This window comes from Littorina saxatilis, linkage group LG14, assembly GCF_037325665.1.
Source record: "Littorina saxatilis isolate snail1 linkage group LG14, US_GU_Lsax_2.0, whole genome shotgun sequence".
Classification (NCBI taxonomy): domain Eukaryota; kingdom Metazoa; phylum Mollusca; class Gastropoda; order Littorinimorpha; family Littorinidae; genus Littorina; species Littorina saxatilis.
Window position 1 is genome coordinate 13750578 of NC_090258.1, and position 12326 is coordinate 13762903.

The 12326-nt window shown below is 40.0% G+C and overlaps 1 protein-coding gene across 4 annotated transcripts in view; it reads left to right on the forward strand.

Annotated features, from left to right (window-relative positions):
* The window catches only part of LOC138947174 (mucin-like protein), a 31284-nt gene that overhangs the window by 2186 nt on the left and 16772 nt on the right, over positions 1-12326 (forward strand). For all 4 annotated transcript variants that reach the window (XM_070318613.1, XM_070318612.1, XM_070318611.1 and 1 more), the window contains exons 5-14: positions 2050-2269; positions 3290-3555; positions 4053-4299; positions 6231-6473; positions 7516-7647; positions 8059-8256; positions 8833-9081; positions 9593-9794; positions 10262-10422; positions 11871-12029. In XM_070318613.1, the coding sequence (XP_070174714.1) occupies positions 2050-2269; positions 3290-3555; positions 4053-4299; positions 6231-6473; positions 7516-7647; positions 8059-8256; positions 8833-9081; positions 9593-9794; positions 10262-10422; positions 11871-12029 (2077 nt within the window). The remainder of the gene's footprint in view (positions 1-2049; positions 2270-3289; positions 3556-4052; positions 4300-6230; positions 6474-7515; positions 7648-8058; positions 8257-8832; positions 9082-9592; positions 9795-10261; positions 10423-11870; positions 12030-12326) is intronic.

The following is a 12326-nucleotide window of genomic DNA, read 5'->3' on the forward strand; positions in this document are numbered from 1 at the left end:
GGGAGGTCGTGAGTTCGAATCCCGGTCTCTGCCGCCTGGTGGGTTAAGAGTGGAGATGTTTCCGATCTCTCAGGTCAACTTATGTGCAGACCTGCTAGTGACTTAACCCCCTTCGTGTGTACACGCAAGCACAAGACCAAGTGCGCACGGAAAAGATCCTGTAATCCATGTCAGAGTTCGGTGGGTTATAGAAACACGAAAATACCCAGCATGCCTCCCCCGAAATCGGCGTATGCTGCCTGAATGGCGGGGTAAAAACGATCATACATGTAAAAATCCACTCGTGCTAAAACATGAGTGAACGTGGGAGTCTAAGCCCATGAACGAAAAAGAAAATTGGTCACGTAACAGATTTCTTGAAAATAAGGATAAGAATTCCTGTTGTAAGAATAAACCATATTTCAAATGCTACAATGACAAATCGTCCACGACAGGTCTTAAAACGGTATGCATGTACAGGGTGACCCCCCACAAAAATGCAACCCTCAAAAATGCTAATAACTTAATTCAACATCTGTTGACCGAATCACTTCATATTGCAGGGGCATAAACTGCAGCTTATGCCTGACAATTGTGTAGATCCAATTGTCTAACGTTTGTGCAATTTCAAAACAAGTTGGCAAACTAGGTGATCGATTCAACAATATTGGAGGTTTCAAATTGAGCGGTAGCCAAACAAACCCGAATTAAGCCCTCCAGATTGTTACCTTTGGGGTGATTCGAATGACATAGATACCTTAATCAACATTAGACCATCAGTGACTTGAATACAGAATTTACAGGCAGGATCAGGTTATTTCCCATGGATGAATGCGTTCATATCATTGATGAATTTTGCGCGACATTGCGCAAGTGTAACTTTACAACGAAAGGGTTAATTTGTCATTTGAGTTTAGCAAACATGTCCATAGTTGTTGTTAATGAACTGTAGTTCGTCCACGACCATTCCAGGTTTGAGTCTGTAGGTAAAATGGTCGGACATTTACCTTTCCCTCAAAATGTATTTAAAATCACAGCTCCGAAATTGCTTCCTTCTAGGGATTGCCCTAAAACTGCTTTCTTCAGGTCACCGATGGTCTAGGAGATTTTTGTTTTGTTTTTTGTTTGCTTAACGCCCAGCCGACCACGAATGGCCATATCAGGGCGGTGCTGCTTTGACATATAACGTGCGCCACACACAAGACAGAAGTCGCAGCACAGGCTTCATGTCTCACCCAGTCACATTATTCTGACACCGGATCAACCAGTCCTAGCACTAACCCCATAATGCCAGACGCCAGGCGGAGCAGCCACTAGATTGCCAATTTTAAAGTCTTAGGTATGACCCGGCCGGGGTTCGAACCCACGACCTCCCGATCACGGGGCGGACGCCTTACCACTAGGCCAACCATGCCGGTGATCTAGGAGATGAAGGGGGGTGTTTGTGTATACTCAGACATTCAGATTGTCCAAACGGTAAAAGCATTGAGGGTTTAAATCAGGTAAGTATAGCTACCGCTCAGTGTCAAACCTCGTTCTGTTGAGTCGATAACCGAATTGGAAGACCTTTTTTTGAAATAGCATGAAATTCAGATAATTGAATCTGCAAAATTGCCACTTTATGGAAGGGTCATACTTTGGTGTAAGTTTATGTCTATAAATTGATTTAGTGAACAGATGTAGACGTTATTAACATTCCTGAGGGTTGCATTTGTTTTGGTTACCTTGCTTTACGATGTTTACCATAGTTTTACAGCACTGCATTTGTGTAAGTTTACATGCAGAAAGTATTTGAAGAGAGTGAGAGAGAGATATATGTATAGAGAGAGACGTGTTGGGGGGGGGGGGGGTGGTAGTGAAGGAGAACATGTACTCGTGTTAAATGCTGATGAAAATCTTACAACATTTCCTGACTGGTAAACTATTTAAAATTGTATTAACTTTGGAGCTGTGCTTTTGTGGTTTTTCTTTATCTGTTATTGAGTATCCTCTTGCATATTCGTTACTTGCGAAGGCAGTTTTTTTTCCAATGATCGACTGAAACAAAAAATAAGAACTTAATAATTTCAGGATGCAGGAGAGGCGACATTTCAACTGGCCATCATTTCTGACGGTGAGACGACGTACGCTTTGGTGTACTACAAGCTTGGTAGTATGACATGGACATACAGGGGCAGCTGGACCTACGTCATCATCGGTCTGTCCAGTGGAGACAAAGAAAACTATCGACTGAACTTGTACACCAGGACAAAGCGAGCATACAGGATCGATGCTGTAGCAGGCAACACAGGTACGAAAATTTAAAGTAGGAGAATTATCAAAGACAAGACAAATGTGTTGGTATGGGAACTCAACACCAAATGTGACCCTCCACCACGAAATGAGTCGCATGTCACCTTTGCATGATTTTCATATGTTTACATTTTCCTAAAGAGTGTTTTATGCTCTATGCAGTGGTGAAAACCGTTTTAGAAAAGAGCAAAAACTGTTTGAGTTATAAGCCTGTGACTAAGGTGACCCTCACACTGTTACCAGACACTCCCCTGACTCATATTAAGCCTAGCGCAGAACCGCGCGAGGTGACATGCGACTCATTTCGTGGTGGAGGGTCACAAATACGGTTTACTTTTTCCCAAGTTACATAAGCACGAAATATGTCGGTCTTGTAGAAAAAGATAGTCATGTAAGAGTTGTGGAGGATAGTTATTGTTGGCGTTGCTCAATTTGTTGCATTCTAACAAAAATTGAAAACAGCGTTAAAGCTTACATTTTCATATGTTTTTGTTGTTAGAATACATGAATGTATAAAGCGCTAAAATGTGGTGTTGTTGTGAACATCCGCCTAAAGGGGCTTCGTAATCGTTCATTCAGTCAATCTTCCATCTATGAATTCATTCAGTCAATCTTCCATCTATGAATTCATTCAGTCAATCTTCCATCTATGAATTCATTCAGTCAATCTTCCATCTATGAATTCATTCAGTCAATCTTCCATCTATGAATTCATTCAGTCAATCTTCCATCTATGAATTCATTCAGTCAATCTTCCATCTATGAATTCATTCAGTCAACAGTTCTCCCCGTTCTTATTTCTGTTTGTTGCATTCAGATAATAAAGTTGTCTTGAATTGAATTGAATTGAATTGAATTGAAACTGATATGTTGTCTGGAATCGGCTTTAGAGAATAGCTCTGTAGGCACACGCAGACACATACCTGGGCTGTAACAATAACAGAAAGCTAGTTTTGTTGTGAGGGTGTCTAATTTCAAATGAGGTTTATTTCATTTGTTACGTTGCTCCTCATTACAGGTCGTCTTGGCACGTGGTTCTACAAGATAGGAACGGTTTCAGGAACTCCTGAAGTAACTTGTACTACTTGGTTCACGAGAAACTTACGATACAATGAAATCAGAAAAGCGATCTTCTCCAGACTGCCGGAATGCCCGTGCTCTCACCGTGACGTGTGGCAGAAGACTCGCTACCTCTGGGTCAGGGCAAGGGTTGACAACATAAGACAAATTGAATGTTACCGAATGAACCGGGCAAGCAGCAACCGTTTTTACTATGCTGGAAAGGTTAGTACAAACCATACATAGTGTAATGAGCTATAATAATAGTGAGGAGGTTGCATGTTACTGAATTTCTTCTTGCAGACCTGGACTAGACTTGAACTAGAATATTAGCAGTTTAAGGTTAAAGATACCTTCCCGCTCCCGGTCTGCTTTCCATGCCGTGAGGGAATCATATGCTGACTTGTATGTGCTTGTTACACGTATCTAAAATCTAAAAACAAACATTCAGCAGTAGATTTGTGGTATGTTTCCAACTGGTAAGATGCTCTTAGCCCGTGTTCAAGTCAGGACAGATCCATGGTTGGTAAAGGCTGACGAGGTGGTTTACACGTGAAGAATCGTTAAGGTATCTTTAGTGCACTACGAATCGTACATTGTTACCTGCATCTACAACTTGCATCACAAGTTTGCGCACAAATTCACGCACTTTACATTCTCTCAAGAGCATACATCAAATGCATCTGCAAACAAGAGTTCAATCTTCATTTCAATGTTGCCAGGAATGCTGCTATTCGCTGGATAAGGCGGATCCAAACTACGAACAACTGATCATGTCCCGACCCAACGCTGGTAGTGCCTTGGCCTACAACCCGAGCTACTGGCTCCTCCGGGAATCGTATCAGACAGAGGACAAGTCAGCCCATGATTCGTGTTGTAACATCAATTTGTCAAATCCCAAATACTGCCGGTCTTATTACCAGCTCAGACCTGTCGGAGGATGCAGAGCTGATATTCCTTTCAGATATAGTAAGTTAAAGTTTGGTGTTATTGAATGTCAAGGAAACCCCCTTTTTAATAAAGGGGCACATGGTGTAAACATTGTGTCAAATCTAGTGTTTGTCAACACATTTTCATAAACATGTGCACGATTATGTAAGTAGCTAAGATACTATGTTGAAATATAGTAGGCCTATATGCCATACTTTCATAGGTATGGCAAACCATTTTAAAAGTGGTACGGCTTTTGCCCCCAATCATATGATAAACGCATTGATTGACTGATGCTTGTTGTAGTCAAGAACACACAATTTAACATACATAAGACATTGCCATTAACCCGCTTGTGCTCCTCTCAAAGGCAGTTTGGTTAAGTAACACCCTCATAATAATAAAGGTTTTCGTTTACTTTTATTGCATTTATTAACCACTTTTCCGTCAGGATACCAAATGTTATTGGGGTTAAAGGTAATGTGCAAGAATTGTGTTTGTTGGAGAAGGAGCAAAACATGTTTCTTTCTTTTTCTTTTTTTGGGGGTTAATTTAAATCGTGTGCACATACATAACCACACCTTTTCATATTACAGGATCATGTGAGGTGTTTACATACGTGTGAAAAATTATATGCAGATGCATTGATTAACACCAGAAATACAGTTTGACAATTGCCACAATTTTTCAAGACAAGTACTTTCTTAATAAAATCAAGCAAAGAGCACACACATACGCTAAGACACACACACACACACACACACACACACACACACACACACACACACACACACACACCCACACACACACACACACACACACACACACGCGCGCTTTTACCAGATTATAAAATTAGTTTTGTATGAAGGATGATTCCCCTTAAACAGTTTCAAAGGAGAAGAGTTGAGTACTGTATGGTTCACAATAATTGTACATTTTTCAACTTTTCGTCTTTTTATATTTAGTCAAGTTTTGACTAAATATTTTAACATCGAGGGGGAATCGAAACGAGGGTCGTGGTGTATGTGTGTCTGTGCGTGTGTGTGTGTGTGTGTGTGTGTGTAGAGCGATTCAGACTAAACTACTGGACCGATCTTTATGAAATTTGACATGAGAGTTCCTGGGTACGAAATCCCCGAACGTTTTGTTCATTTTTTGGATAAATGTCTTTGATGACGTCATATCCGGCTTTTCGTGAAAGTTGAGGCGGCACTGTCACGCCCTCATTTTTCAACCAAATTGGTTGAAATTTTGGTCAAGTAATCTTCGACGAAGCCCGGACTTCGGTATTGCATTTCAGCTTGGTGGCTTAAAAATTAATTAATGACTTTGGTCATTAAAAATCTGAAAATTGTAAAAAAAAATAAAAATTTATAAAACGATCCAAATTTACGTTTATCTTATTCTCCATCATTTGCTGATTCCAAAAACATATAAATATGTTATATTCGGATTAAAAACAAGCTCTGAAAATTAAATATATAAAAATTATGATCAAAATTAAATTTTCCAAATCAATTTAAAAACAGTTTCATCTTATTCCTTGTCGGTTCCTGATTCCAAAAACATATAGATATGATATGTTTGGATTAAAAACACGCTCAGAAAGTTAAAACGAAGAGAGGTACAGAAAAGCGTGCTATGCAGCATAGCGTAACCACTACCCCGCTCTTCTTGTCAATTTCACTGCCTATGCCGTGAGCGGTGGACCACGAGTATACGGTCTTGCTGCGTTGCATTGCGTTCAGTTTCATTCTGTGAGTTCGACAGCTACTTGACTAAATATTGTATTTTCGCCTTACGCGACTTGTTATTTATCTGATTTAGAATATAGAAAGGTTAGTTAAGGTAATACGCCTGTTATGTATATGTGGTAAGTCCTAATCAGACATTGAGCAATACCCCAAATTGATTTGTCATTGAGTAATATTGATTCTAAATATTACAAAGTATCGTCATTTTCATATCAGCCTGGATATTTGGAGACCCCCATATCGTCACTTTAGACGAGCGAGAGTACACATTCAACGGTTGGGGCGAGTACACTCTTTCAACGATCACCTCTGAAGACTCAGACTTTGTCCTGCAAGGGAGAACCACCCCCACCGTGACAGACAGTGGCTCGCCGGTCAATGCCACCGTCTTCACGGCGTTTGGTGCTGAGGAGAATGGAACCCGCGTGTATGTTCAGCTGGATCCGAATACCAACAACTGTGAGTATGAACAGTGGGGGGGAAGGGTTCTTCGGACCGTCTGTGGAATTTAAGATGCTCAATTCAATCTGGCAGTTCGCACTGGCTTGTTTTCAGACTTGAAACTTACAGCCTAATTTGATGAGGTTTTATTGACTCTGTTTCTATGTGGGAGAATGAAAGTCGCCTGTTCATGGCAATGCTTGTTATTCTCTCAGGTGCCAGAAGATTGGTTCCATATAACTCTCGGTTACTCCATTACACATGTCGTACGCATTTAGAGCTCGTACTTCCCTTTGGTTATTACATTGTGATCTGTTTTTATGTGTCCATGAATGTCTTTAAAAAAAAAACAGTGTTTATATACTTAGTCAAACCTCCCGCGGGTTAGGGGGAAGAATTTACCCGATGCTCCCCAGCATGTCGTAAGAGGCGACTAACGGATTCTGTTTCGCCTTTTACCCTTGTTAAGTGTTTCTTGTATAGAATATAGTCAGTTTTTGTAAAGATTTTAGTCAAGCAGTGTGAATACAGAATACAGTATTTATTGAGCCAAGTGACATTAAAAAACATTTAAAGCACAAGGAATTTCACCTAGTGTTGGTAAAATCACGCACACACACACACCCACACACACACTGACACACACACACACACGCCCACACATACACTGACATACACACCAACACACACACGCCCACACTACAGCAGTCACGATCACACCGTCACACGCAGGGCAGACATGAGGTAAAACAAATGGGAGATGGGAGATGTTAGGTCCTTTGTGCTGGAGGCTTGCATTCTCCCAGTAAGGTAATATATTGTACTACGTTGCAAGCCCCTGGAGCGGGTTTTTGATTGGTGCTTTTGTGAACAAGAAACAATTGACAAGTGGCTCTATCCCATCTCCCCCCTTTCCCCGTCGCGATATAACCTTTGTGGTTGAAAACGACGTTAAACACCAAATAAAGAAAGAAAGAAAGAATACTTAGTCAAGTTTTGTTTCTTCTTCTCATTTCCAGATCTTATCGTCACAATTTGTGTTTCGTCTTCTTCTTTCTAGCTCTTATCGTCTACGGAGATGGCACTGACTACACACGCCGATTCCAGGAGGAAGGAGATGATTTCCTTGTGGATGAAGACGACTTCACGTTGATGAGAGACAATGGCAGCCTGGCTGTCATCTTCCCCTCAGGTAGGACCAAGAAACAATTGTGTGTAATGGATAAGTCGGAAACATGATTGTTATTATGCTGTTATTCTTCATATTGATCCTTTGTATTGTAATACAAAAATACTTCCAAGGGGGAAAAGTCTTTTGGTTGGTGACAACTTTCCATCAGTTATCCTGTTACAGACACGTATTATGTTATTAACATTTTCTAGAATGCTAGAGTAAAATTCGGACAGACTTTGTTCTCTGGTTAATGCTGGTAAACTTATATAGTAAATTATACTTTTCTTCATAATCACTGCATAAACGTTGCTTTAATTTTATAAATAATGAAAATAAACGTCCACACCAGTGCCTCTGTCAGACTATTTTCGATTGATAACAAATTAAACTAAACAAAATAATGATGTTGTTACCCTGTTGACTTTCCAGAAATTGGTTTCGCCGTCTCCATTGGTTGGAAATCTCTGGTTTTGGGAGTGTTTGTGCCAGAGAAGTTCCGGAACCAGACGAAAGGCCTTCTGGGAAATTACAACAAAATCAAAACGGACGACTTTGTTCTTCCTGGTGGCACTGTGCTGAGTGACACACTGACGGACAGACAGATTCATTACCAATATGGAAATGCCTGTATGTTAGAATACATTTTATTTTGATTGTTGCCGTTTTTGAGTGTGTGTGTGTGTGTGTGTGTGTGTATGTCTGTGTGTGTATGTGTGTGTGTGTGTGTGTGTGTGTATGTGTCTGTGTGTGTGTGTGTGTGTGTCTTTGTGTGTGTGTGTGTGTGTGTGTGTGTGTACATTTGCTTTAGTTCTGGTGTTCTTGTTTTATGTGTGTGTTTTTGTTTGTGTGTTTTGGGTATGGTTTATTTCTAGTTGTCATGCACACATATTTCTGCTTAAGTTGGGTTGTGTAAATTAGTTAGGTCTATTTGAAAATAACTGCTACAGCTTTTGTTTGCATACCTTCTGTCTCTCCCCATCTCTCACATATATACACATTGTCTAGGTCAATCAGCTTTACACAAATACTTGTTTTAGATATACCTAAGTCAAATTATTATCAAAAACAACAACAAACTAAGTGTCTACAAAATACAATCATATTACGTTATGACTACCTGCTTTGCAAACCAAAGAGCCTTTCAGAGTGCAAATGTATAGCAAACGTTCAGTCCTTTACTCATCGTAGCTCTCAAACTTGCAGGGGCTGTGACAGAGGCCAACAGTGTGCTACGCTACGGGCCCAGAGAAGGACCTTCTGACTATGCTCACCCGGAGTTCAAGTCCATTTTTCTGGATGAGATCTCTGCAAGTGAAAAACAGGCCGCTCAGAGCGTGTGTAAGGCGTCCGACAGTGCCTGCGTCTATGACTTTGTGGTGTCCGGCAGTGAGGGTTTTGCCCTGAAGACCAAAGAGTCCAGACAGGAGGCTCTGAAGGAAAACGCTGCCGCCAGTAAGTTATTAGACTTAATGATCTTTGGACGCTGCCTCTCAGTAGTATGTGCTTGTCTCGTCTTTCCTTTGAGAGTGAGCAGTCGCTTAAAGCAGAACATCCTTATTTTTTTTGTTGGTTGGTTTTTACTTTATGTTTGCTCATTTTCTGTCACACAAACGTTCTCGCTTGTTCAAAAAGTAACCTGCCAAATGGCTCACCTTTCGATTACCTGACATTGATAAATCAAAACTTCAAACATGCTTGGTGTTCATAGAAGATAATTGTTAGAACGTGATAAATTGACATTGTTAGTTATATGACTGTTCAGTGCTTTGTTTTGGTAATATCTATGTCTGACCAGAAACTTTATTCATTACTTTAGAAGAAATACACTTTGATACGAACTCTTGCATTTTTGATAATGTTGACATTTACAATGAAGCCAGTTTCTGATAGAACAGCTTAGTTTGCTAACATACAAAGTTACTACTAAGTTTTGATTGCTTCTTCTTTTGCTTGTCGCTCACAGAAAACAGGCTGCCTACTCTTGAGGTGCCAGATAACGTGACAGTGACGACAAATATCGCCAAGACCTTCCGAGTCAGTGCCTATGACCCTGGCGATACGGTGACCTACAAACTGGCCCATAGTGGCAACAGTCCCATTCGGATCAATAAAGCCACTGGAGACATAACTGTCACTGTTAATTCCAACAACCCGGTGACGCTTAAGTGAGTGACATTTTGCAAGTTCTCTTATTATGACCCATTTAATTTTGGCCAATAGTGTGAAATGAAAGTGTAATTAAGATATCATTTGTTGGATGCTATTATCAAGAAACAAATACTCTGCTGTTTAGCTGCGATTAAACCCACCCCAAATATATCAACGTGTACAATAACTTTTGCAAGTAAACTTGAATTTTTTGGTGAATCTTTCAAAAATAATGTCCTTCAATAAAAAAATAAAAGGGGCAAGCAAAATCGACGTTTTAGAAGAGTGTTGCAGGTCTTTGAACACTTTATGAATAGATTTGCACACCAAAGCTGTTGAATTTGTTTTGAACCTGTCTGCATTAATTAAGACTGAACTTGTACTTTTCTCTTGAAATCTTAAATGAGATGTAAATCTATTAGCTGACAATATCTCTTTGATTTCTGTAAAGTCTTCAGTACCTCCATTGATTTTGGTTTTTCAGGGTATTTGCGGTAGACTCCTTCGATGCACAGTCTGTCGTTCAGACTATCCCTCTGGTCGTTTGCTTTGGCTGCAGTGGTAATGGTCAGTGTAATTTCACACGTGTTCAGCCTGCAGTGGGGAACATCAACTTCCAACATGCTGCCTGTGACTGTTCTACAGGTGAGAAACACTCAAAGAGACGTCAAACTTCAACTCAAAAGTGTTGTTTTCACACCAAAAAAACTGTTTCGTGACAGCTCGAGCTAGATTATCTTAATAATTGCTTTTCGCAATTTGTACAAAACAAATTGGTAGTAAACCAGCCTGCATCAATGAAACCTGTACATTTCATTTTCATTGACATAAAATGTTGAACTTTGGACAAAATCAGAATTGATGATAACTTTGTTTTTATATTTAGTCAAGTTTTGACTAAATATTTTAACATCGAGGGGGAATCGAAACGAGGGTCGTGGTGTATGTGCGTGTGTGCGTGTGTGCGTGTGTGTGTGTGTGTGTGTGTGTAGAGCGATTCAGACTAAACTACTGGACCGATTCCTTGTCGGTTCCTGATTCCAAAAACATATAGATATGATATGTTTGGATTAAAAACACGCTCAGAAAGTTAAAACAAAGAGAGGTACAGAAAAGCGTGCTATCCTTCTTAGCGCAACTACTACCCCGCTCTTCTTGTCAATTTCACTGCCTTTGCCATGAGCGGTGGACTGACGATGCTACGAGTATACGGTCTTGCTGAAAAATGGCATTGCGTTCAGTTTCATTCTGTGAGTTCGACAGCTACTTGACTAAATATTGTATTTTCGCCTTACGCGACTTGTTTTGTCTTTGGTTGTCTTTCTGAGCGTGTTTTTAATCCAAACATATCATATCTATATGTTTTTGGAATCAGTAACCGACAAGGAATAAGATGAAAGTGTTTTTAAATTGATTTCGACAATTTAATTTTGATAATAATTTTTATATATTTAATTTTCAGAGCTTGTTTTTAATCCGAATATAACATATTTATATGTTTTTGGAATCAGCAAATAATGGAGAATAAGATGAACGTAAATTTGGATCGTTTTGAAAATTTTAATTTTTTTTTACAATTTTCAGATTTTTAATGACCAAAGTCATTGATTAATTTTTAAGCCACCAAGCTGAAATGCAATACCGAAGTCCGGGCTTCGTCGAAGATTACTTGACCAAAATTTCAACCAATTTGGTTGAAAAATGAGGGCGTGACAGTGCCGCCTCAACTTTCACGAAAAGCCGGATATGACGTCATCAAAGACATTTATCCAAAAAATGAACAAAACGTTCGGGGATTTCATACCCAGGAACTCTCATGTCAAATTTCATAAAGATCGGTCCAGTAGTTTAGTCTGAATCGCTCTACACACACACACGCACACACGCACATACACCACGACCCTCGTTTCGATTCCCCCTCGATGTTAAAATATTTAGTCAAAACTTGACTAAATATAAAAACGGACTTATTAAGACAAACGTCAAATTACATATGCTTGCTAGCTTAAAACATCACATTATTTTCATTTATCTTTTTATAATTTGTTTGAAACATGAATTATTTTCAGCTCGTGTTTGCTTATCTGTTCCAGGCTGGGCAGGTGCTAACTGCCTCGAGGATTATGACGCCTGTTCCTCCAGCCCTTGCCACCCACTGCAGACCTGCACTGACAAAACTCCTGCACAGCAAGCTTCTTCCAGTGTGGGTTACACCTGCAGTGCTTGTCCCACTGGTTACAAATCTCCTGCAGGTCTGTGCATAATTTTTGATTCCTGCTTTGTCCTTTAAGTGTTGATTATTTGCTGCTTATATGTGACCCTCCACCACGAAATGAGTCGCATGTCACCTCGCGCGGTTCTGCGCTAGGCTTAAATATAAGTCCGGGGAGTGTCTGGTAACAGTGTGAGGGTCACCTTAGTCACAGGCTTATAACTCAAACAGTTTTCGCTCTTTTCTAAAACGGGTTTCACCACTGGATAGAGCATAAAAAACTCTTTAGGAAAATGTAAAAATATGAAAATCATGCAAAGGTGACATGCGACTCATT